The sequence below is a fragment of the Staurois parvus genome, unplaced genomic scaffold (genome assembly GCF_062004578.1).
Source record: "Staurois parvus isolate SC_StPar_1 unplaced genomic scaffold, SC_StPar_1.0 ptg000023l, whole genome shotgun sequence".
Classification (NCBI taxonomy): Eukaryota; Metazoa; Chordata; class Amphibia; order Anura; family Ranidae; genus Staurois; species Staurois parvus.
The window spans coordinates 4,378,989-4,404,353 of record NW_028317819.1 but is presented as its reverse complement, the minus strand read 5'-3'; the positions used below and the strand labels follow the sequence as shown (position 1 = coordinate 4,404,353).

General features: G+C 42.6%; 1 protein-coding gene across 1 annotated transcript in view; it reads left to right on the top strand.

The window, feature by feature from the left end:
• POU6F1 (POU class 6 homeobox 1) overlaps window positions 1–25,365 on the top strand; it is a 196,942-nt gene that overhangs the window by 157,098 nt on the left and 14,479 nt on the right. Inside the window, exon 9 of the mRNA XM_089692912.1 lies at window positions 16,901–17,119. Coding sequence (XP_089549038.1) covers window positions 16,901–17,119 — 219 coding nt within the window. The remainder of the gene's footprint in view (window positions 1–16,900; window positions 17,120–25,365) is intronic.

Genomic DNA, 25,365 nt, shown 5'->3' with positions numbered 1-25,365 from the left:
TTTCCCACTCGCCATGTAAGGAAATGATGGTGGCTGTCTTGTTCTGGGAGGACATCTTATGACGTCCTCCCACTCTAGCTGCGTATGCGCATCCCTGGGGTCTTTTTTTTCATAGTGCAAAAAATTTAAAATGCACAGGCGATCAAATACCACCAAAAGAAAGCTCAATTCGTGGGGAAAAAAAGACGTAAATTTCATTCGTGTGCCGTGTTACATGACCGCACAGTTGTCAGTTAAGGTAACACAGTGCCGTAACGCGAAAAATTGCCTGGTCAGGAAGGGGGGTAAATCCTCAGGAGAGCAAGTGGTTAAAAGCGTCAACAAAGCTTGCTTAAAGCTCTGCAAATGCTTTGTCAAAGCATGCTGTTCACACTGCTCTTGTACAAGCTAAAGCCCATGTGAAACTGGCCTAAAAGGAACAGAAGGAGAAAGCTTGCAGCACTTTGATTTCAATACTATACATATATTTATGTTACTTTTATTTACATTTCAGTTCATAAAAAATGTATAGGGGTACAGCTCCATGCAGGTATAAAAACAGATATTAAAGCCTAAGGCCCCTTTCGCACGAGGCGCACTCTTTTCTGATCAGCAGAGTATCCACTCACAGATCTCCTGCTGATCGGAGCAGAGCAGGTGGATGACACATCTGCGTCCACTCAGTTTCTGCAGAGCGTACATGAACAGAGCCTGCTCTGTTCTTTGGATGGACTACCCTCCGATCCATTCTGCCTAAATGGAATGGGATGGATCCCCGGAGCTGACTGGATCAGACCCAGATGTAGGCAGGTGTAAACAGACAGAAGTCCTTTTACACCCACCTGTTCAAAGAGGTGAATGGACCACTGATCGCTCAGTTCTCGATCTGATCAGAGCGGAGAACAGTGACTCCGGCTCTAAGCCTTGCGCCAACATTGCCAACATTGTTGTTGGGATCCTTCCAGAGCCTGGAGTGGCTCTGCCATGTTAGCTGATTGTGGGGAAAAAGCTCACTGTCAGCGGACTCTGGGTAACAGGAGTACAAAAGTAAGTGCACTCCTGTGACCAATAAGAGAAGTCTGGCTAAAAAAAAAAGCCATACTTGTCTTTTAAGTAGTGTATTTTGGGTCAATGAATACAATGAATGGCTTAGGTGGAGACCATGACATCATATGCCCACCTCTTCACCTCATTGATAAAATATAAAGCTTCCTGTGAATGAGTGAGCAGTGCACATCATTATTTCGTTCTGGGAATGGGACAGGACGTTTCTTACTGTTGCCAGAACACAGTGATGAATCCTGTATGTAGCTGATACAGTTTATACAGTGCTGAAAAAGGTGCAGTAAAAGAAATAGTCTGTCTGGGCCAGCTTGGCAGTTTCTGCTGGCCCCAGTTTGAGGAATAATGCAGGCATACGCACAGGGGCGGACTGACAACTCATGGGGCCCCCGGGCAATAGGGGATCATGTGGCCCCTGTGTCCTTGCCCAAACTCAAAAAAGCCTATGAAAAAGGTACCAGGGGCATCTCATTGGGCCCCCTACTGACCCCGGGCCCTCGGGCAGTGCCCGAGTTTCCAAATGGCCAGTCCGCCCCTGCATTCGCATTAAATCATACATCCTGCATACAATAGCTATGAGAAACTACAGTTTCCTTCATACCATGGGAATTGTAGTGAAAGAGTGGGATTGTGGGCAGCTCTAATGAGTATGTAAATATTGCAGTAAATTAGCTTGTGTACTTGCCCGCACTGGGGTTGATTTACTAAAACTGGAGAGTGCAAAATCTCGTGCAGCTCTGCATAGAAACCAATCAGCTTCCAGGTTTTTTTTTTGTCAAAGTTTAATTGAACAAACTGAAGTTAGAAACTGAATGGCTGCCATGCAAAGCTGTACAAGATTTTGCATTCTTCAGTTTTAGTAAATCGACCCCATTGTTTTCATTATATGATTTTACAAATTAATTTTGCATCATATAGGGCATGATATGCCAAATATCTCTCCTCTTAGGAGTGTACCAACATGCCATATATTAGATCAACCAGAATACTACCACTAAAGGAGGTGTATATTATTTTCACATATAACAACCTTCCTAAAAACAATATATACAATATTAAAGATGTGTTAAACCCCAAACCAAAAATGTAATATATTGCAGCTTACCAATCATTAGATGTGATGGCTGCATTCATTTTTTTTTTTTCTTAGACTATTTTCCCTCTGTTTTCACCTGGCCAGTAACACACCTCCTGTATTAGAGGGCCCCCGCTCTGGATGAATGAGCACAGGAAGCACCTTTGGACAGCAGCATTGTCAGTTTTGGGGGAGGGGAGTGGTAGATGTACTAGCAGATTCAGTTACAAGCAACAGTTTTATTTTCCTTTTGGGATAAAGGTTTTACATACTTAAATAAGTAAAAGCTGAACATTGTAAACTTCCCTGTCAGTGTTAAATGGTTTGTCTCAACCCTATAACTGTAACATCTGCAAGAGAGCTTGTTCTTTTTAAAAACAACAAACTTGCTGGCTAGATAACCAGGTGAAAATAAGGGAAAGGGCCTAAAAAAGAAAACTAATGCAGCCATCACATCTAAGATTTGGTAAGCTGCAATATAATAAGTGTTTATTTTTGGGTTTAATACCGCTTTAATGCCGTTCCAGTACATACATATAATTCCCATTGATCTGTACATCATATATACTCGGATTAGGGTTGCCACATCATCCCTTTAAAAACCGAACACATATTATTTACACAGGTTCTGTCACTGATTAAGGTAGTAAATAAACTCACCTAGTGCCTTAGCTGTATTAAATTAGCCCCAGAACCTATATAATTAACCACTTCCTTTCTGAGGATTTACCCCCCTTGCTGACCAGACCATTTTTTTGTGTTATGGCGATGCGTTAACTGACAGTTGCGTGATTATCCAAATTAAATTTATGACCTTTTTTTCACACAAATTGAGCTTTCTTTCGGTGGTATTTGATTGCCTGTGCAGTTGTTATTTTTTGCGCTATAAAAAAAAAAGCAACAATTTTGAGAAAAAAAAAGAATATTTTTGACTTTTTGCTATTAAACATGTCCAATAAAAAAATTAAAAAATCTAATTTTGTCATAAATTTAGGTCAAAATGTATTCTGCTACGTCTTTGCTAGAAAAAATCCCAATACGTTTAAATGAATTGGTTTACATGAAAGTTATAGTGTTTACAAATGACGGCATATATACTGGGATTTTATTTTTTTTTTTTTATTAGTAGTGGTGGCAATCAGTGACTTATTGCGGGACTTTGGCGGGCATTCTGACACTGGGGGGGGAATTGACTTTGTGTCACTGACATCCCCAATGACACCAGTACTTGTGATCAGTGCTAAAAAAAAAAAAAGCACTGACACTGTACTAATGGCACTGGGCAGGAAGGGGGTTAACGTGAGGGGTGATCAAAGGGTTAACTGTGTGCTGGGTGTGTTTTACTATGGGGCTGTGTGCTTTACTGTAATCACACTGCTTTGGATGTGTGCCTGAGCTGACAGGGAGGAGAACTGTTAATAAACAGAACAGTTCTCCTCCCCGTCAGAGATGCTCGGTAATCACCAAGTGCCAACAAGTAATCACTGGCCGGGACCTGGTGATTGACAGCCGCGGCCGTGAATGGCGTCGCAGGTAGGGCGAATCATACCAGGCCACATGCCCTCAACATGAGGGTTGAGTACCTTGCCAGGGTGGGGTCGATGAGGACAAGATCCTCTTCCCTACAACCCTGCCCCAGTGGGAATCTGGAAGCCCCCTTTAACAATAAGGGAGCCCCCAGATACTACCCCCCATGTGAATGATTTTGCTGGCTGGAAGCTAAAAAGAGTGGGAAATTTGAGTGGAGAGTAAAAAACAGTTTTGCTTTTGATTGCTGGTGCTTGTAGTTTTTATTTTCTTCTTGCTAGCAACTTTTACTTTTATAAATCACTTTTTCTGTCACTTTTTAAATAGCATTTTTTTCCTTTCCTTCCTTCAGTCTTCTGATTAGGGGTAGGGGTTAATTGGTGACAGGTGCTACAGGTACTATATATCTTTCTGTAGAGCGCACTCTGAGCTTGCCTGTATTTTGCATGCTGGATCTTTGACCAAGTAGACATTTGATTAAGTGGAGTTAAAAAACCAGAGTGGAAAACAGGAGTCCTCTAACCTGTAAGTGACAACTGATATTTCCTTTTAGTAATAATAATATTGTAACTGGGATAATGAGTGCTAGCAGGGTTGAAGGTTTTGCGCAGTGCCGCATGTATGCAACAATGGAGCAACAGCTCCAGGGTGGATACCACTGCTACAGATGTGAGCGGATTGCCCTTCTGGAAGCTCGTATTAGAGATCTGGAGGAGCAAGTTGCAACACTGGGCAGAACCAACAACCTTGAAAAGGGTCTTCTGCTCTCCTAGCAGGTAGCTAATTGGATTGATGTGGAGGGGCTAGTCAGGATTATCAGGTAGGAAGATGGGTTACTGTAGCGAGATGAATTGGTAGGGGCTCACAGAAAAGGAAGGCTGGCCCTGGGTTTGAGCACCCAAACAGATATGCCAAGTTAGGTGAAGATGTGGGCGTGGCAAGCTCAGGGGTGGCAGCCATGGATGTCACTGCTATCCCTAACAGCCGGGAGGGCAGACCATCTGGGAGGGGTGGTGCAGGAAGGCCTAGACCAGCAATGGGCAAACTACGGCCCGGCGGACCTTTTAATCCGGCCCGCGGAGCTAGGCTCCTCTCACAGTCCGCCCTGAAGACCGGTGTAGCTTGAAAATCGGTCTCCTATGAGGATCTGTCCCCCTCGACGTATCTGCGCATGTGCTGGAGATCGCCGATTGGCTTCTCATGCCTGAAACTGGAACATGCGCAGATACGTCGAGGGGGACAGCTCCTCATAGGAGACAGATTTTCATGCTACATCGAACGGCGCGGGAACATGGCGAGAGGAACGCGCGGAGCAAAGGTAAGTGAATTGACACAGTGGGGACTTGAGGACTTAATATGGGGGATGAATTACTATATGGGGGATGAATTACTATAGGGGGGATGAATTACTATAGGGGGGATGAATTACTATAGGGGGGATGAATTACTATATGGGGGATGAATTACTATATGGGGGATGAATTGCTATATGGGGGATGAATTACTATATGGGGGATTAATTACTATGCCTACTATGGGGGAATATTACTATACTTACTATGGATGACACATACACATCATTCATCTACTCTTGGTCCGGCCCCCGGGTCCAATATGTGAACCCATTGCGGCCCTCAAGTCAAAAAGTTTGCCCACCCCTGGCCTAGACAGTTGGTGGTAATAGGGGACTCCATAATCAGAAGGATTGATAGAATAATTTGTCACCAGGATCACCTCAAACTAATGGCTTGCTCTCTCCCTGGTGACAGGGTGCGGCATATGGTGGACCAGGTTGATAAATTACTAGGAGAGGCTGGGCATGACCCAGCTGTCTTGGTCCATGTTGGATCCAATGACAGAATACATGGAAAGTGGAGGCTCCTTAAGAATCAATTTAAAGAACTAGGCTGCAAGTTGAAGGGAAGGACCTCCAAGGTGATATTCTCTGAAATATTACTCAGGACACAACTCAGGAAAGCCGGGGAGTATAGAGAACTAAATGCATGGCTATAGACCTGGTGAAAGAGGAAAGGATTTGGGTTTCTAGAGCACTGGACTGAATTTTTATTGGGATGCAACCTTAAGATGGTTTACACCTAAATGGAAGGGGGGGGGGGGTCTGCTGTGCTGGGGGAGAGGTTTATGGGATGGCTTTAGGAGTATTTAAACTAGGAGAAAGGGGTCAGTCCTTTTTGGTGGGTGGAATGGGGAAAGATGGGGGAGCGCTATGGCAGGTGATAAGAAGGTTCCCTTGTTACAAACAACCATTGGAATTGGTACAATTTGTACGAAAATAAAAAAATATGTAAAATACATGTGTACAAGGTGTGAGTGAATTAAAGTGTGTGTTCACCAATGCCAGAAGTCTGCCAAGCAAAATAGGTGAGTTGGAAGCTTTGGTGCATGAAGTGATCTAGAATTTAATTGTTGTTGCTGAATCCTGGCTTCATTCTTCACATGCCTGGGCCATTAATATTCCTGCCTATGTTCTCTTTTGGAGAGACAGGTTAAAAAGGAAAGGTGGTGGTGTCTGTCTTTATGTGAGAAGTGATCTCAGAGTGAGTGTGAAAAAGGCCCTAGTTGATATAGTGTGTGATGAGCCTGAAGTATTATGGGTGGAACTGCACATGGGGGTGTGTACTACAAAGGTAATCCTTGGAGTTTGTTATAGGCCACCCAGTGTTAATGAGGAGGTGGAGGCTTAGCTGCAGGACAATTTTTTGGTACAGTTCATAGAGGCCCCAACTAGGAATGATGCTCTGTTGGACCTGGTAATCTCAAACTATGCAAAGCTTATTATTAATGTCCATATAAAAGAACATCTGGGTAGCGGTGACCGTAGCTTGATTTAATTTATTACCTGTAAACAGCGGGCACATATGGGAAAAATAAAAACGCTCAACTTTAAGAGAGCTAATATTCCAAGGCTGAGAGCTGTTCTCCAAGACTTAGACTGAGAGGGAATTTTGGCATCAATGAACACAACACAGAAATGGGAGTTCTTCAAAAAGACTATATGTGAACACACTACAAAATATATTTCCATGGGCAACAAGTTTAAAAAGCTAAAAATCAAACCTATGTGGCTTACGTCCAAAGTTAAAAAAGCTATAAATAATAACAAAAGAGCTTTTATTAAATATAAAAGTGAAGAAACGCTATAATCGTTTAAACATTACAAAGAATATAACAGAATATGTAAAAACTAAATCAAGTCCGCAAAAAATTAAAACGAACTACAGATTGCAAAAGATAGCTAGACAAACTCAAAAAAATTCTTCTAATATATTAATAGTAAAAAAGGTCCGGTCTGAGCATGTAGGCCCTTTACAAAATAATCTAGAGTGGGTGACTGCGGACAAAGAGAAGGCAAATTTATTCAATACCTTCTTCAGCTCTGTGTATGCAAAGAAGCATGGGGAAGCTCTTGTCCACAATGGACATGGTGTTGACACAGCTCCAGATGATCCACATCAGCTCACAACTGATATGCTCCAAAAATATTTAGACAGAATAAAGGTGAATAAAGCACCTGGACCGGATGGCATACACCCACGGGTCTTTAAAGAATTGAGCTCTGTCATTTCAAAGCCATTGTTTCTAATTTTAGGGACTCTTTAACCACTTGCCCTCCTGAGGATTTACCCCCCTTCCTGACCTGGCCTCTTTTTGCTATTCGGCGCTGCACTATTTCAACTGGTAATTGCGCGATCATGCAATGCTGTACCCAAATGAAATATACGTCCTTTTTTCACACAAATAGAGCTTTCTTTCTGTGGTATTTGATCACCTGTGCACTTTTTTCGTGCTATAAACAAAAAAAGACCGAAAATTTTTCAGAAAAACAATCTTTTTTACTTTTGGGTATAAAAAATATATAGTAAACTCAAAGTTAGTCATAAATTTAGGCCAAAATGTATTCTGCTACATGTTTTTGGTAAAAAAAAATCCCAATAAATGTATATTGATTACTTTGTGTGAAAGTTATAGCGTCTACAAACTATGGTATAGATATTGCAATTTACGCCATTTTTTCCTATACAGCGCTGCACTAGTTTAACTGACAATTGCACGGTCATGCAATACTGTACATAAATGAAACTTGTGTCCTTTTTTCACACAAATAGAGCTTGCTTTTGGTGGTATTTGATCACCTGTATGCTTTTGATTTTTCGCGCTATAAACAAAAAAAAGACCGAAATTAAAAAAAAAACTATTTTATCATTTCTGTCAAAAAATATCCAAAAAACTCAAATTTCATCATAAATTTAGGCCAAAATGTATTCTGCTACATGTTTTTGGTAAAAAAAAAATCCAAATAAGTGTATATTGATTGCTCTGTGTATGAAATTTACACAGCTTTTACTTTCTGACTTCACATTTCTTGAGGTGCTAAAATACCAGGACAGTAAAAACAGCCCCATATGACCCCTTTTTGGAAAGTAGACACCCAAAGCTATCTGCTGAAAAGCATGTTGAGTCCATGGAAGATTTATTTTTTTCCGCAAATTTATGGAAAATGACAAACACATTTTTGTTTTGTTTTTTTTACACAAAGTTGTCATTTAAATGATATATTGCTCACACAAGCCATGGGTATATGTGGAATTGCACCCCAAAATACATTCTGCTACTTCTAGCGAGTATGGGGATACCATGTGTGTGAGACTTTTTTGTGAGCCTAGCCACATACAGGAGCCGGAAATCCAGTGACCACTTTGAAAGCCTGAAGGTGCATAACTTCCTCATTTCACTTCCTCACTACCTATCAGTTTCGGATGCCCTGAAATGCCGTAATAGCACCAAACCCCCCAAAATACCCCTTTTCGGAAAGTAGATGCCCCAAGGAATTTAAAAAGAGGCATTGTGAGTATTTTTCAGATTTCATTTTTTCTCACAAGGTTTTGAAATATAAAAAAAGAAAAGAAAAATATGTTTTTGTTTTCTTTCTTCATTTTCCAAAAACTTGTGGCAACAAACAAGATCTGCAAAATACTCACCATGCTTCTTATCAAATTCCTTGTTGGTCTACCGTATATACTTGAGTATAAGCCGAGTTTTTCAGCACATTTTTTGTGCTGAAAAACGGCCCCCTCGGCTTATACTCGAGTCAACGTCTGCAGATGTCTAGCAGGGGGCGCTGCTTCTAAAGCCAGTGCTTCTCAAATAGCGGGGCTCCATCAAGGGGGGCGTACAGGGGTGGGCAGAGGGCTGCTGTCTCTTACCTGGCTCCCACGATGATCCATCCAGGAAGCGCTGCTCCTTCCGTCACTCCGGCCACTCCCTCACTCCTGCCGCTCGGCTCCACCTCCCCACCGGTGATTGGCCCCCAGAACTGTAGCTCAGGAAAGGTACACAGGTGGCCAATCACGGGCGAGGAGGCGGAGCCGAGCGGACCCGCGAAAATCGAGTGAGGGAAAAGCCGGTAAGTGTGCAGTGCAGAGGTGCTGCTGCAACCACATATGCTGGCTGCAGCAGCACCATACTGCAACAGGGGTCAGCAAGTGTCATTGGTGTCAGTGGGAGGAATAGTGCCGCATCATTGGTGTCACTGATACTAATGATGGGGCATTATTCCTCCCACTGACACCAACGATGGGGCACTATTCCTCCCACTGACACCAATGATGGGGCACTATTCCTCCCACTGATACTAATGATGGGGCATTATTCCTCTCACTGACACCAATGATGGGGCACTATTCCTCCCACTGACACCAATGATGGGGCACTATTCCTCCCACTGACACCAATGATGGGGCACTATTCCTCCCACTGACACCAATGATGGGGCACTATTCCTCCCACTGACACCAATGATGGGGCACTATTCCTCCCACTGATACCAATGATGGGGCACTATTCCTCCCACTGACACCAATGATGGGGCACTATTCCTCCCACTGATACCAATGATGAGGCACTATTTCCACTTACAGAGCTATTTTACTGTTTTTCGTTTAAATAAATATTCATGTGATTTTTTTGGTCTCTATCTTTATTTTTTACATTGACTAGTAGGTGCCTCATTTCCCACCCTCTGCTTATACTCGAGTCAATAGTTTTTCCCAGTTTTTTGTGGTAAAATTAGGTACCTCGGCTTATATTCGGGTCGGCTTATACTCGAGTATATACGGTACTTTCCAAAAAGGGGTCATTTGGGGGGGTTTGGTGCTATTCTGTCTTTTCAGGGCCTCTGAAACTGTGATAGGTAGTCAGGAAGTGTAATGAGGAAATAAAGGCCTTTAAAAGCCTGAAGGTGCTTATTGGATTTTGGGGTCCTGTACTTGGCTAGACTGCCAATAAGTCTCTCACATGCACTATCCCCATACTTGGGAGAAGTAGCAGAGTGTATTTTGGGGGAGTACTTCCACATATACCCATAGCATGTGTGAGTAATAAATAATTTAAGTGGCATTTTTGTGTAAAAAAAAAAAAAACCTTTTTTTGTCATTTTCCAAAAATCTTTGGTTAAGAAATAAATTCTTCTATTGATTCAGCATGCCTCTTAGCAAATAGTTTGGGGTGTCTACTTACCAAAAAGGGGTCATTTTGGGGGGTGGGGGCATTTTATGCCCAGCATTAGAAGTTTATGCCACACATCATTCACTCTTCTAACCACCTGAAGATCAAGCCTATTTTGACACTTTCTGTTCACATGCAAAAAATCAGTATTTTTTGCTAGGAAATTACTCTCAACCCCCAAACATAATATATTTTTTTTAAAGCAGACACCCTATTGAATAAAATGGTGTGTGCTGCAATTTTTTATGTGACATAGCACTCGCGCTGCGATTTTTCAAAAGCTATAAAAAAAAAAACTTTTTTTACTTTTAATGCGCAAAAACACAATATATTGGCCAATTATTTGGTAAAATATATTAGATGATGGCATGCCGAGTAAATAGATAGCAAACATGACATGCTTTAAGACTGCACATGTCCCGTGGAATGAATACAAACTGCATACATTTTTAATATCTATAGACAACGCTTTAAAAGCCTTTACAAGCTACAATTTTAGATTTACAGAGGAGGTCTAGTGCTAGAATTACTGCCCTTGATCTGACATTCGTGGCAATACCTCATGTGCATGGTGCAACCTCTATTTACATACTGGCACGGTGTCAACGTTCACGCACGGCGTGGGTGAGGTGCTTTTTTTCTTTCTTTTTTTTTTTTTATTATTTTTACACTGTCCCTTTCAGTTTTTTTTTTTTGATCACTTTTAATGGTATCACAGGAAATGCAAATATCCCCTATAACTTCAATGAGCATTGTCATATATTATTTTTTGAGAAATCTGGGGTCTATCAGACTCTAGATGTCTCCTCTGCCCTTACACTATCTAATCTCACCAAGATCTGCGTGATCAGATGCCTTCACAATTTACAAATGGCGCTGTTTATATCCTGCGAAACTGAACTGATGAAATGCTTGTAGCTTCAGATTTCTTAGACTATAGAGATGATTGGCACCATTCTGGTCTCCAATCAGCTGTATGGTTAGCTGGCAGAAACACTGGCTGCATTCTCAGGTTCTCCCAATGCCCCCGATTCCTCCATGCAAATGGTCTGGCAAGGTTTGAGTTTGGGTTGGCGGCGAGAAACTTTTGTGCATATAAATTGCTTTGATCCACAATCAATGCATACAGATCTTCCGTGAAAAAAACAAGGGGAGTAGTTAAATTTTCTGTTTCCACCCGAATTCCAGGTTGGGCAGTGAATGGGGGAAGTACGGGTGCTGCAGAATTTGTTGGCTGCCAATCGGGATTTGCAAGCACATCTGGAAGGATACTAGGGGCTCTACAGGCCTGTGTGTGAATTCTTGGTGGCTGCAGGACAATGCTTGTGCTTAGCACTGCACCAGCTTGTACTGCACTTATGGGACTCGCCCGGTCACCAAGTGATACTGCAGTGCTGGTATGTGAAAGACCAGGCTGTACTAGGCTGCTGAAGCTTGCCAGTTCACCAAGAGGTAGAGCGTCAATAGTAATGGCACTATGCTGCATATGAGAGTCATCATAATTTACCGGCAAGTGCTAGAAGAGATCAGGCTTGATTCTGCGAACACTGCGGTTTTGTTTGCAGTGTATCAAGTGACAGTGACCTACTGACACTGCACTTTGCTGGGGGAGAAGGGAGGGTAAGCGTAGGGAATAAACGCAAATGCTGGCAGGTGCCGGGGCTGATCCCGCTAACGCTGGGTTTTTGGGGACACTATACTAATGTGAACGCTGGTATAGTGCTGATCTGATCAAAAATATTGATCCGTTCAGACACTATACTAGCAATGGAGGTTTATTGTGTATGTGAGCGTGTTCCTAGCAATCAAGGGGTTAAATGTGATTACTGGTGTACTGACGGGCAATCTGGGAGGGGCACGAAAACCGCGGGAGCGCGAATCACGTATATATATACGTGATTTTGCGCACCCGTGCCTCCCTGTAGCAGTATTTCTACTATAGGGTGGCGCAGAAGCGGTTAAACATGTCCAGTAAACAAATTTAAAATATCATATTTTGTCATAAATTTAGGCCAAAATGTATTCTGCAACATGTCTGCTAAATAAAAAATCCCAATATGTGTAAATAAATTGGTTTACATGAAAGTTATAGCGTTTACAAATAGCGGTATAGATACTGGAATTTTTTATGTTTACTAATAATGGCGGCGATCAGCGATGTATAGCGGGAATGTGGCAGGCATTCTGACACGGGGGAACTGACTTCGTGTCACTGACATCCCCAGTGACACCAATAGAGTGGTCAGCGCTAAAAAAAAAAAAAGCACTGACACTGTACTAATGGCACTGGGCAGGAAGAGGTTAACATGAGGGGCGAGCAAAGGGTTAACTGTGTGCTGGGAGTGTTTTACTTGGGGGCGGGTGTGCTTCACTGTAAGCACACTGCTCTGGATGGCTGTGCACAGTGTTCCCAAGCCGACAGGGAGTTGGTAAACAAAGCAGCCCTCCTCCCCGTCGGTGATTGTCAGTAATCACCAGGCGCTGGCGGGTAATCACTGGCCAGGACCCGGTGATTGACAGCCACGGCCGCAAACAGCGGAGTGGCTAGGGCGCGCATGCCTCCTACCCAGAAATGCAAAATCATGTATATATATTTGATTTTGTGTACCTGTGCTGCCCTGTAGCAGTATTTCTGATATAGGGCGGTCGGGAAGCGGTTAATGACTGGCATAGTACCACTGGATTGGCGTAAAGCCAATGTGGTGCCTATATTTAAAAAAAGATCAATCTATAGTTTGGAAGATACTGGAGAGTTTACTAAAAGACCACATAGATGAGTTCTTGTTGGAAATAAATATTTTAACCACTTCCCACCTGGCCTATAGTAAAATGACGGCCGGGCGGGACTCTCGTCGATCTGGGAGAGCGTCATATGACGTCCTACCTGGATCGCTCCTTGCTGTGGCGAGATTTGTCATCAGCTGTGTACCTCGGACACAGCCCAAGACAGATCTGTGTACCAGCCCCATTGCCAGTACCATGTGACCTGCTGTGACCAATCACAGCAGGTCACATGACAGTTGTAAACAATGGATGGCTTCCTTTCATGCCATCCATTGTATACAAGTGTGTCTAGCTGTGAATCGTCACAGTGATCACATGCACAGGCTGGGCCAATCAATTTTTTTTTTTTGTACTGTCACCAGTCAATCTCCCTGATCACCGCCACACCAGTTATATGTTGATGCTGTACTGCACTGGTGATAGTATGTAGAAAAAAATTTGTGAAAATAATTTTTTTAATTTCTTAATTTTCCAAAAAATTATGACAAAATAATTACAACTTCAAAAAACTTGCAATTCCTCTTATGAAATACGTGGGACTGTCTATTTTGCAAAAAGGGGTCATTTGGGCGATATCTGTACTGTTCTGACATTTTTGGGCCTCAAGAAATTAGATTGGCTGTCAGTATTTCAGGATTGATCAATTTTCAGATATATCCCATAGTTTGTGAACTCCTACAGACTAAATAATAAATACTGATTTGGGTTATTTTCACCAAAAAAAAGTAGCAGAATACAACTTAGCCTAAATTTTATGAAGAACAATTATTTATTTGCTAACTTTTATAACAGAAACAAAGAAAAACTTGTTTTTGTTTTTTTTGTTTTTAATTTAGCAAAAAATAAAAACCGCCAGTGGTGATTAAATACCACCAAAAAAAGCTCTAGTTGTGTGAATAAAATGATAAAAATTGAATTTGGGTACAGTGTGCAATTGTCATTCAAAGTGTCAGAGCGCTGAAACCTGACAATTGGTCTGGGCAGGAAGGGGGTAAAAGTGCCAGGTATTGAAGTGGTTAAGCAACAGACAGCATGGATTCATGAAAGACAGAAGCTGTCACACAAATCTGATTTCTTTTTTGAGGAGGTGAGCAAAACCTTGGACAAGAGGGGTGGCGGTGGACGTGGTATACTTGGATTTTGCAAAAGAATTTGACACAGTTCCCCTCACACAGCTAATATGTAAGGTAAAGTCTACAGGCTTGGAAAAATCTGTATGTAAAAGGATAGAAAAGTTGCTAAAAGATCGTATTCAGAGAATAGTGGTTAATGATTCATACTCTGAATGGTCTAGGGTTGTCAGTGGTGTACTCCAAGGTTCAGTGTTGGGACCCTTACTTTTTAATACATATATATATATATATATATATATATATATATATAAACGATATATGGTCTGGGATTAAAAATACAGTTTTAGTCTTTGCAGATGACACCAAGCTGTGCAGTGGAATAACGCCCTTACAGGATGTCTTCAATTTACAAGCCAACCTCAATGCACTGTTTAATTGGGCAACTATGTGGCAAATGAGGTTTAATGTTGATAAATGTAAGGTTTTGCACTTGGGGGGCTAAGAATATGCATGCATCATACATACTAGGGGGGTACAACTGGGGGAATCAATGGTGGAGAAGGATCTGGAAGTTCTGGTAGATCACAAGCTTAATAATGGCATGCAATGCCAAGCTGTGGTTTCTAAAGCAAGCAAAATCCTCTCTTATATTAAAAGAGGTATAGACTCCAGAGAGAGAGAGATATCATATTACCCCTGTACAAATCATTAGTCAATCAAAGACCTCATCTGGAATATGCAGTTCAGTTTTGGGCACCAATTCACAAAAAGAACATTGGGGAACTGGAGAAAGTACAGAGAAGGGCAACCAAACTGATAAGAGGCATGGAGGAGCTCAGCTATGAGGAAAGATTAGAGGAACTGAATTTATTCATATTTATACACCGCTCCGCAATCACAACGCCTCAGTGTGAAAACATACATAGATATACATTCACATACACAGAAAGCATTTTTTTTTAGCTTTTCAGGTGCTTTTTTTTAACGCAAAAACTTTTACAAAATTCCTACTTTCACAATGAGGAGTTTTTGAAGTGTTTTTGCATTAAAAATGCACCTGAAAAGCTCAAGAAAAATGCTTCACTATGTATGTGAATGTATATCTATGTATGTTTTCACAATCAGGCATTGTGCTTGCATTGCGGTGTAAAAACTCCTGCTTGCCGTATCTTTGGTGACTTTAAAAAAATGCCCCAGAAACACTTCTTCCCATTCAAATCAATGGAAAAGGCCTGAAAAGCTCCTCAAAAATGCCTCTGGGAAGCGGTTTTGGAGCAGTGTTTAAGTCACGTGTCCTTTAAAAACAGAAAGCACAGCAAAAGCGCAGTAAAAACGCCTATGCATTTTTTGTTGTGTTTTTGCAGCGGATCAGTGTGAAAGTAGCCTAAGAGCTGTGAAAATGTGGAATAGACTCCCTCAAGAGTTGGTCCTGGCCAGCTCAGTGGATTGTTTTAGAAAAGGCCTGGATTCTTTCCTAGATACACAGAATATAACTGGATACTAACATTTATAGGTAAAGTTGATCCAGGGAATATCCTATTGCCTCTTGGGGGATCAGGAAGGAATTTTTGTCCCCTGCAGGAGTAAATTGGCTCATGCTTTGCTGGGTTTTTTGCCTTCCTCTGGATCAATTGTGGGTATAGGATTATAACTTTTTTTTTTTCTTCAATGGTTGAACTAGATCAGTGGTGGGCAACCTTTTTTTTCAACTGAGCCAAATCTCGCCAAAACCACGATTGAAATTTATTTTGAGAGACACATTTTTAAAACTGAAAATACATAGGATGGTACACTGTTTTTAGTTTCAATAAGTTTTTATAGTAATTCATCCCCCATATAGTAATTCATCCCCCATATAGTAATTCATCCCCCATATAGTAATTCATCCCCCATATAGTAATTCATCCCCCATATAGTAATTCATCCCCCATATTAATTCATCCCTCATATAGTAGTAGTAAGTAAGTAGTAAGCCAAGTCCCCCCTGTGTCAATTCACTTACCTTTGCTCCGCGTGTTCCTCTCGCCGTGCTCCCGCGCCGTTCCGGTCTTCAGGGCGGACTGTGAGAGGAGCCTAGCTCCTCTCACGTTCGTCACGCTGCCCCGCCTACACACATCCTGACAGCCAATCACTGGCTATCATGATGTGAGTGGCAGCGAGACTGGCCAATCATTGCATTTGAGCGCGCTGCCCTGGCTGTTTTTTTTTTTGGATCACGCTGCAGAGTCCCTGCCGCCCGAGAGGAGGGAGGGGAGCGGGCGCCCGGCACACAAGAGCCGCATTACAGCGTGTAAAGAGCCGCATGTGGCTCGCGAGCCGCGGCTTGCCGACCACTGAACTAGATGTTAAACTTATATTTAAGGTGACCTGAACACGTTTGGTTTGTTGTGTACTGGTAAATTTTCAGCTTGCAGCATCTTAACCCCCAATCAGTGTTACATGACTACAGTTGCCTGCATTTTCCCCATTAAAGTTGAACTAAACTAAGAGAAATACTCACCTCTTCATTCCAGCAATGCGGTGGTTAAATCCCTCGCCAGCCATTGTCCTCTTCTCCCTGGCTATTTCCAGGTGCTAGGATTTCAGCCTCTTGATTGGTCGGTGGCAGAATGACGTCATTCTGGCACAGGATGAATGTGCCAAGAATGCATGCTAAGGTGCGTTTGCATTCAATAGAAGACTGCGAGCAGGCAGGTAAGTGCTTGCTTTAGCAGAAGAAACATTTCATGTCTCTTCTACAAAACGGGCTGCCTGCTCATAGTTTTTAATTATCTACCTTTATTTCCACTTTAAGCTTTTGTATTGCTGTAAATAGAAACAGTTCTCTAATAGAAGCTTACCAATAAGAGACTTAAATCTGTTTTTTTCTGTACAGGTGATTGGCACTCTACCATGGTTGCTGAACACTCCAGGAATCACAGCAGGGGCTGCGGCTGCTGCTGTCACGGCTCCAAGTGTGGTCCAGGCAGTGACACCTCAGCTTCTGCTGAATGCCCAAGGACAAATTATTGCCACTCTGGCTAGCAGTACCATCCAGCCAACAGCTATAAGAAAGCAAGCTTCACAGGACAGTCCAGTTAAGACGGATCAGCAGGTAATGTCATATACTTAAATTGTAATAGGGAGGGGCTCAACTGGTATTGACAGCTGTAAACCATGCATGAGACAGTAGCACCCAGGAACAGTCTAAGCAGGTTTGTCCTGCACTTTTATTCAGCAAGGCAGAAAACACTGTTTCAGTGCAGGAGAGCTTTGTACAACAAGCTCATAGCATAAGACAAACAAAACATCTGAACATCCGAGCTACTAACTAAACTATGTCAGTTCTTGACTAATAGTATGGGTTCCACAAAGCAAACTTACAGCACTTGTACCTTCTTAGTGTTCGATCAGCATTCAGTTTTTTCATCCAGCATCAGGCTGTCACAGCAGAGTGAGGAAGCCCTGAGTATCAGTCACCTCCCATTTAAAAAAGCTCATGAGACTAATTAAGGCCTCGTGCAGCTGGTTAAAATCAAAGACAGGAAATATGTGCCGGTCTGTATGTGGCTGGATACTATTCCAAGCAGTACATACAGGGCCGTATGCCTCCTAGTGTGGACTTTCTGGCTACCCGGTAAAATGTGGGCTTTTATCACACCCAAAGCTTTACAAAGCCTCTGTGCTCTAGGACAGGACTTAAGATTCTGAAAAAAAAAAAAAAATTCTCCTCATTACACATAAAGCCCAGAACCCCTCATGTGTATGTGAGAAACCTAGATGACACATATACACAGTCCACAAACCTTTTAGCCAGTGTCTCACCTGATAGATTATAATAAAACAATATGTGCCAAATATACTATAGTACCACAGTATACTGAATCAAGCAACTATGAGAATTTAGAGTACCTTGTTTGCAAATTATGCAATACAAACAAAAGATTACTGTAAGATAAATTAACTAGTGTCCATCTGTCCACAGTACATTACTGCAAACTGGTGGCACGAGCAGGCTGGATCACATATATGTACGCCATCCAGCCTAGTGCATGCAGTACACCTCTCCCACGACCACTATGTTCAACGGACACAGTGGATATTGGCTTCCGGTACCCCACCACTTTGGGTCCCGAGGATTATGTGATTGCTGTGTGATCACATGATCACAATGCCAACAAAGCTGTTATGAATGAATTTCATTTAGAACAGCTGTGATTCCTATAGAGTGATGCTGTGATTGGCCCACAGCTATCACATAGTACCTGGGCTATTCACAGCACCCTGTACCATGTGATAGCTGTGGGCCAATGTAAAAATCACAGCTGACATGAATGTAACCCATTCATGATAGTTCAAAACATTGCTATTATTTTGTTACTCATATAGCCCTGCTAGGTTTTGATTGTTTTAGTGGATTCCTGGCATGTGCTGCATGGCGGGTGCTCCTGCTAATGTGCTGTTTGACCTGTTCACAAGGGGTATTCTCTAATAACGAAACTGTTGCCAATTTTTGTATACTGCACTCCTCTCCCTATATGTGGGAGATGTTTGTTTCTGTTTTTCTGTATGTTCTTTGTTCTATTTGTACCTGCAACATATATGGAACAAATGATATGTACTGTTGAAAATCTTTATTAAAAACATTGAAATACATTGCTGTTACAGTGATCATCACTGTAACAACAATCAAAGTGTACATAAAAATCCCTGATCACTCCCCAGAGTAGTAGTGTTACTATGGTGAAAAAATGTTAAAAAAAAAAGATAGCTAAAAAAAATGGAGAGAAAAAGTTGAAAAAAGAGAATTTTTTTAAAAAAATGTTTCAAAAAAATATTGAATAAAAAGTTATATATTTTTTTTTGGCATACTGTCACCAGTCAATGTCCCTGATCACCACCACACCAGTCATATGACAATGCTGCTGTACTGCACTGGTGAGAATGTGAAAAAAACACATTCTATTTAATTTCATTTAAAAAAAAAAACCAAACACGCCATGCCTCTTACTAAACATCTGAACAGTCTGATTTACAAAAAGGGGTCATTTAAGGGTATTTGTGCTATCCTGGCATTTTAAGGGCCTCAAGAAATGGGGAAGGACGTCAGTACATCAGGACTGATCAATTTTCAAATATATACAGTATATATACATATATATAAATATATATATACACACACTATAGTTGGTAGACGCTATAAATTTCACACAAACCAAGTAATATATACATAGTGGGATTTTTTTTTACCAAAGACCAAGTAGTAAAAAAATTTGTTTTTATTGAATGCATATATTTATAACAGAAAGTAGAAAACATTTTTTTTTTTTTCAAAATTTTCATTTATATAGCAAACCTCAGTTGTGATCAAATACCACCAAAAGAAAGCTCTATTTGTGTGAAATAAATTATATAAATTTATTTTGCGTGCAGTGTTGCATGACCGAGCAATTCCCAGTTAAAGTAACACAGTGCTGAATAGCAAAAAATGGCCTGGTCTTGAAAGGGTAAAACCTTTTGGAGGGCAAGTGATTAAATATTAATGTACCAACCTAAAAATTACTGTGTTTGGTGAGCAAAGCAAATTTACTATAGTACTATAAACACAGCAAATACAGTAATACCTCGGTTTACAAACGCCTCGGTTAACATAATTTTTATTTTACGAATGAAAATCCATTGAAAATAATGCCTCGGTTTACAAATTTTTTACGAATTTTTTTCACAATACGAAGTGTATGTCGGTGCCGATTTTTAACTGCAATTGCCGGCTTTTTTTTTCTTCACTATAGCTCACAGAATTAGCTGTCACTTTCTCCGGAGTTAACAAAAACTTTGTTTCTTTTAAGAAACTAAAAAGAAACATTCTCTTAACTCGGGGTAATAAACTAAAAGAAAAAACTTTCTTTCTTTTAGCTGGGGGGAAAGTGACAGCTGAATTTTTGAGCTATGGTGAAGAAAAAAACGGTAATTACATTTAAAAACTGGCACCATAATAAATAAAAAAACAGTATGGGGTCCCCCCTCCCATCCATACCAAGCCCTTCAGGTCTGGTGTGGATTTTGAGGGGAACTCCAATGCCAAAATAAAAAAAAAAATGGCGTGGGGGTCTTGTCTTTGACAAGTCCTTTATTAAAAGAAAAACTAAAAGAATGTCCCCCACAGTAGATCCAACATCAATCACGATGCCCGCCGCTGCCGACCCAAACAAATAATTAAAAAAAAAAAAGGCTGTGCTTCCGATGATGGCTTCCAGCCAGCTACCTGCTCCAGTGGTTTGACAGTTCTTAAATATGTAAGGGGCGGGGCCACCCAGGGACATCACGTACAGTTGTGTCCAAAATTATTCAACCCCCACTGAAATTGAGTGTTTTGGCCAGTTTGACATTGCTTTTGATCATTCAGTCATCTTGCTTACATTTACATTAAAGAGGCACTTGTAGGTCAGACAAATATAACATAACAGTTATAATGAAATAACCACAAATGTCTTTTCTGTGCTCACAGCATTATCAGTTTTATTCAACCCCCAAGTGACATTCAATCTTAGTACTTAGTACAGCATCCTTTTACAGTTATAACAGCTTTTAAACGTGAAGCATAGCTTGACACAAGTGTCTTGCAGCGATCTACGGGTATCTTCGCCCATTCTTCATGGGCAAAGGCCTCCAGTTCAGTCACATTCTTAGGCTTGCGCACTGCAACTGCTTTCTTTAAGTCCCACCAGAGGTTCTCAATCGGATTTAAGTCTGGTGACTGCGATGGCCACTCCAAAATGTTCCAGCCTTTCCTCTGCAACCATGCTCTAGTGGACTTGGAGGTATGCTTGGGATCATTGTCCTGTTGAAAGGTCCAACGTCTCCCAAGCCTCAGGTGTGTGACGGACTGCATCACGTTTCCATCCAATATCTCCTGGTACTGAAGAGAATTCATGGTACCTTGCACACGCTGAAGCTTCCCTGTACCTGCAGAAGCAAAACAGCCCCAAAGCATGATTGACCCTCCACCATGCTTCACAGTAGGCAAGGTGTTCTTTTCATCATAGGCCTTGTTCTTCCTCCTCCAAACATAGCGTTGATCCATGGGCCCAAACAGTTCTAATTTTGTTTCATCAGTCCACAGAACACTATCCCACAACTTTTGTGGTTTGTCCACATGGCTTTTGGCATACTGCAGTCGACTCTTCTTATTCTTTGGAGACAGCAAGGGGGTACGCCTGGGAGTTCTGGCACGGAGGCCTTCATTACGCAGTGTGCGTCTTATTGTCTGGGCTGAAACTTCTGTACCCACATCTGACAAATCTTTTCTCAGTTCCTCAGCAGTCACACGGGGACTTCTCTCCACTCTACGCTTCAGGTAGCGCACAGCAGTCGAAGTCAGCATCTTCTTTCTGCCACGACCAGGTAGCGTTTCAACAGTGCCCTTTGCCTTGAATTTGCGAATGATGCTTCCTAAGGTGTCTCTTGGTATGTTTAACATCTTTGCAATCTTCTTATAGCCATTGCCCTTCCTGTGAAGAGAAATCACCTCTTCTCTTGTCTTCCTGGACCATTCTCTTGCCTTCACCATGTTTGTAACCACACCAGTAAATGTCTAGAAGGAGCTGAGTATCACAGTCATTTTAAAGCTGCCTAATTGGTGCTTATTATGCTTGATTGCTGCTCGGTGACATCCACAGGTGTTTTCAATACCTGATGGAAAGCACCTGTATGAACCTCTGTTCTTCAGAGTGGTAGTCTTTAAGGGGTTGAATAATTGTGGCAATGAAGAAACCACATAAGAACCATTTACTACTGTATTACATAAACAATTGATGTCATTTTAGTTGCATTTGGGTAGTTACAACGTCCTTGTAGGATTTGATTCTGAATACAATTCCAAATGTACACTATAGTCCCTAAACCCCTTTACAGCATTGGGGGTTGAATAATTTTGGACACAACTGTATGTGACCCCACCCCATGTGACATCAGTGATGTCACATGGGGCGGGCTCACTTGGGTGAAGTAGCAGACGGCTGTAAGCCATCGTCGGGAGCAGAACCAAAGCACCCCCCATGTTGAGGGCATGTGGCCTGGTATGGTTCAGGAGAGGGGGGAGGGCACTCGCTCTTCCCCCCCCCCCTTTCCTGACCTGCCGTTCTGCATTCTCAGATAAGGGTCTAGTATGGATTTTGGGGGGACCACCACACCATTTTTGTTTTTAATTTTGGTGTGGGAGTTCTCCTCAAAATCCATACCAGACCCAAAGGGCTTGGTACGAATGGGAGGAGGGACCACATGCCGTTTTTTTAAATTTTTTAAATTATTTTTTTAATTGCTGGCAATTCTTTTACATTCAGTTGTCAGTAGGGGAACCCTGCTGACAGCTGAAAAATTACCACATGGTTGTCACTACTAAAATACCGCATGCAAAATAACTCATGCAATATTTTAGTAGCGCTTACTTTTTTCTGACCTCTGGAACGGATTAATTGATTTTCAATGCATTCCTATGGGAAACGGCATTTCGGTTTACAAATTTTTCGCTATAAAAAAAGTCCTGCAGAATGAATTAAATTCGTAAACCAAGGTATTACTGTGTAGCATTTATAAATAGATACTTTGTTCTATTTTTATCATCATTTTGTCCCCTTCACACCTGCGCAATGCATCAAGTTTTTTCACCTTTTTGTGCACGTATGTCGCACAACAGCATAGGGCAGCTAATTCAAATATATAGGCTGCCCTACACATGACAAATGCACCAGAGTAGCTCCTACACGTTTTTATTGCAGCGAGTCTTACATGTTTGCAAAGCATGTTCTGGTGCGTATTTGTGTGTTTTGCGACTGCGACCCGTGTTTTGAGTGCCATTAAGCATTAATAGGCTTGATAAGAATTCATGGCATAACATATTTAACTTGTCAGAAAGCAAGGAATTGAAATGTTTGGTTGCTATAGGTTATTGTTCTTTATAGACTACAGGAGCAAGTTGTAGACAGTTGCTCTAGAGCCCTTTCATTGTACCACAAAACAGGCAAGGTTCATACTACAGCAGGGGTCCTCAAACTTTTTAAACAGGGGGCCAGTTCACTGTCCCTCAGACCGTTGGAGGGCCGGACTATAGTTTAAAAAAAAAAAAACTATGAACAAATGCGGACACAGTACAGGAGATGACCAGAGACTGCGGACATAGTACAGGAGATGACCAGAGACTGCGGACATACAACCGCGGCGAGAAAACTGGGCCGGCCGCTCCATAAGACGCACAGACATTTCCCCCCAAGTGTGTCTTATGGAGCGAAATAGTGCCCCATCATTGGTGTCAGTAAGAGGAATAGTGCCCCATCATTGGTGTCAGTGGGAAGAATCGTGCCCCATCATTAGTGTCAATGGGAGGAATAGTGCCCCATCATTGGTGTCAGAGGGAAGAAACGTGCCCCATCATTGGTGTCAGTGGGAAGAAACGTGCCCCATCATTGGTGTCAGTGGGAAGAATCGTGCCCCATTATTGGTGTCAGTGGGAGGAATAATACCCCATCATTGGTGTCAGTTCGAGGAATAGTGCCCCATCATTAGTGTCAGTGGGGGGAGGAATAGTGCCCCATTATTGGTGTCAGTGGGGGGAGGAATAGTGCCCCATTATTGGTGTCAGTGGGAGGAATAGTGCCCCATCATTGGTGTCAGTGGGGGAAGGAATAGTGTTCCATCGTTGGTGTCAGTGGAGGGAGGAATAGTGCCCCATCATTGGTGTCAGTGTGTGGGGGGGGGATAGTGCCCCATCATTGGTGTCAGTGGGGGAAGGGGATAGTGTCCCAACATTGGTGTCAGTGGGAGGAATAGTGTCCCATCATTGGTGTCAGTGGGAGGAATAGTACGTCATTGGTGTCAGTGGGGGGGAATAGTGCCCCATCATTGGTGTCAGTGGGAAGAATAGTGCCCCATCTTTGGTGTCAGTCGGAGGAATAGTACGTCATTGGTGTCAGTGCAGGGGAATAGTGCCCCATCATTGGTGTCAATGGGAGGAATAGTGTCCCATCATTGGTGTCAGTGGGAAGAATAGTGCCCCATCTTTGGTGTCAGTGGGAGGGAGGAATAGTACATCATTGTGTCAGTGGAGGGGAATAGTGCCCCGTCATTAGTGTCAGTGGGGGGGATAGTGTTCCAACATTGGTGTTAGTGGGAGTAATAGTGTTCCATCGTTGGTGTCAGTAGGGGGGATAGTGTCCCATCGTTGGTGTCAGTGGGGGAAGGAATAGTGTTCCATCGTTGGTGTCAGTGGGGGGTGGAATAGTGCCCCATCGTTGGTGTCAGTGGGGGGTGGAATAGTGCCCCATCGTTGGTGTCAGTGGGGGGTGGAATAGTGCCCCATTGTTGATGTCAGTAGGGGGGATAGTGTCCCAACATTGGTGTCAAGGGAGGGTGGAATAGTGCCCCATCGTTTGTGTCAGTGGAGGGTGGAATAGTGCCCCATCGTTGGTGTCAGTGGGGGAAGGAATAGTGTTCCATCGTTGGTGTCAGTGGGGGGAGGAATAGTGTCCCATCATTGCTGTCAGTGGAGGAATAGTGCCCCATCATTGGTGTCAGTGGGAGGAATAATGCCCCATCATTAGTATCAGTGACACCAATGATGGGGCACTATTCCTCCCACTGACACCAATGACACGTAACTTCTGACCCCTGCTCCAGCCTAGGTGTTACTGCAGCCAGCATACCTGGTTGCAGCAGCACCATCAGCACAGCACACTTACCTGTCAGCTGTCCTTCACTCTGGCCTCTCTCTCACTCGAAGTTCGCGGGGCCGCTCGGCTCCGCCTCCTCGCAGGTGATTGGCCGCCTGTGTGCCTTTCCTGAGCTACAGTTCTGGCGCCCAATCACCGGTGAGGAGGCGGAGAGGCGCGGCAGGAGTGAGGGAGTGTCCGGAGTGAATTAAGGAGCAGCGCTTCCTGGACTGGATCGTCGTGGGACTGGGACCGCAGCCAGGTAAGGTACAACAGCCCCCTGCCCGCCCCTGTACTTAGTGTCCCTTCCTGTCCCGCCTCTGCCAGCGGGCCGGATAAATGGTTTCAGCGGGCCGCAGTTTGAGGACCCCTGTACTACAGCATAGCTGCTTCTATTGCACAGTGAATAGTGTAAGCAGTGGGGGATAGGGGCATTCTGACCTATAAACAGCTATCTAGACCTTCCTTAAATGGCTTTTGGTCTTTGGATTTCTGTAAAGAATTAACCAAGCATGCCCTTGATTAGCATGTGTCTAAAATAGGATTTCTCTTACATTCATTGAAGGACACAGCTTGGTAATATGTTGGGACTCTCAGTTCCATGTGTTTTCTAAACATTTCCTTTCTTTAGTTTTTTCTTTGGATTTTCCTAAGAGAT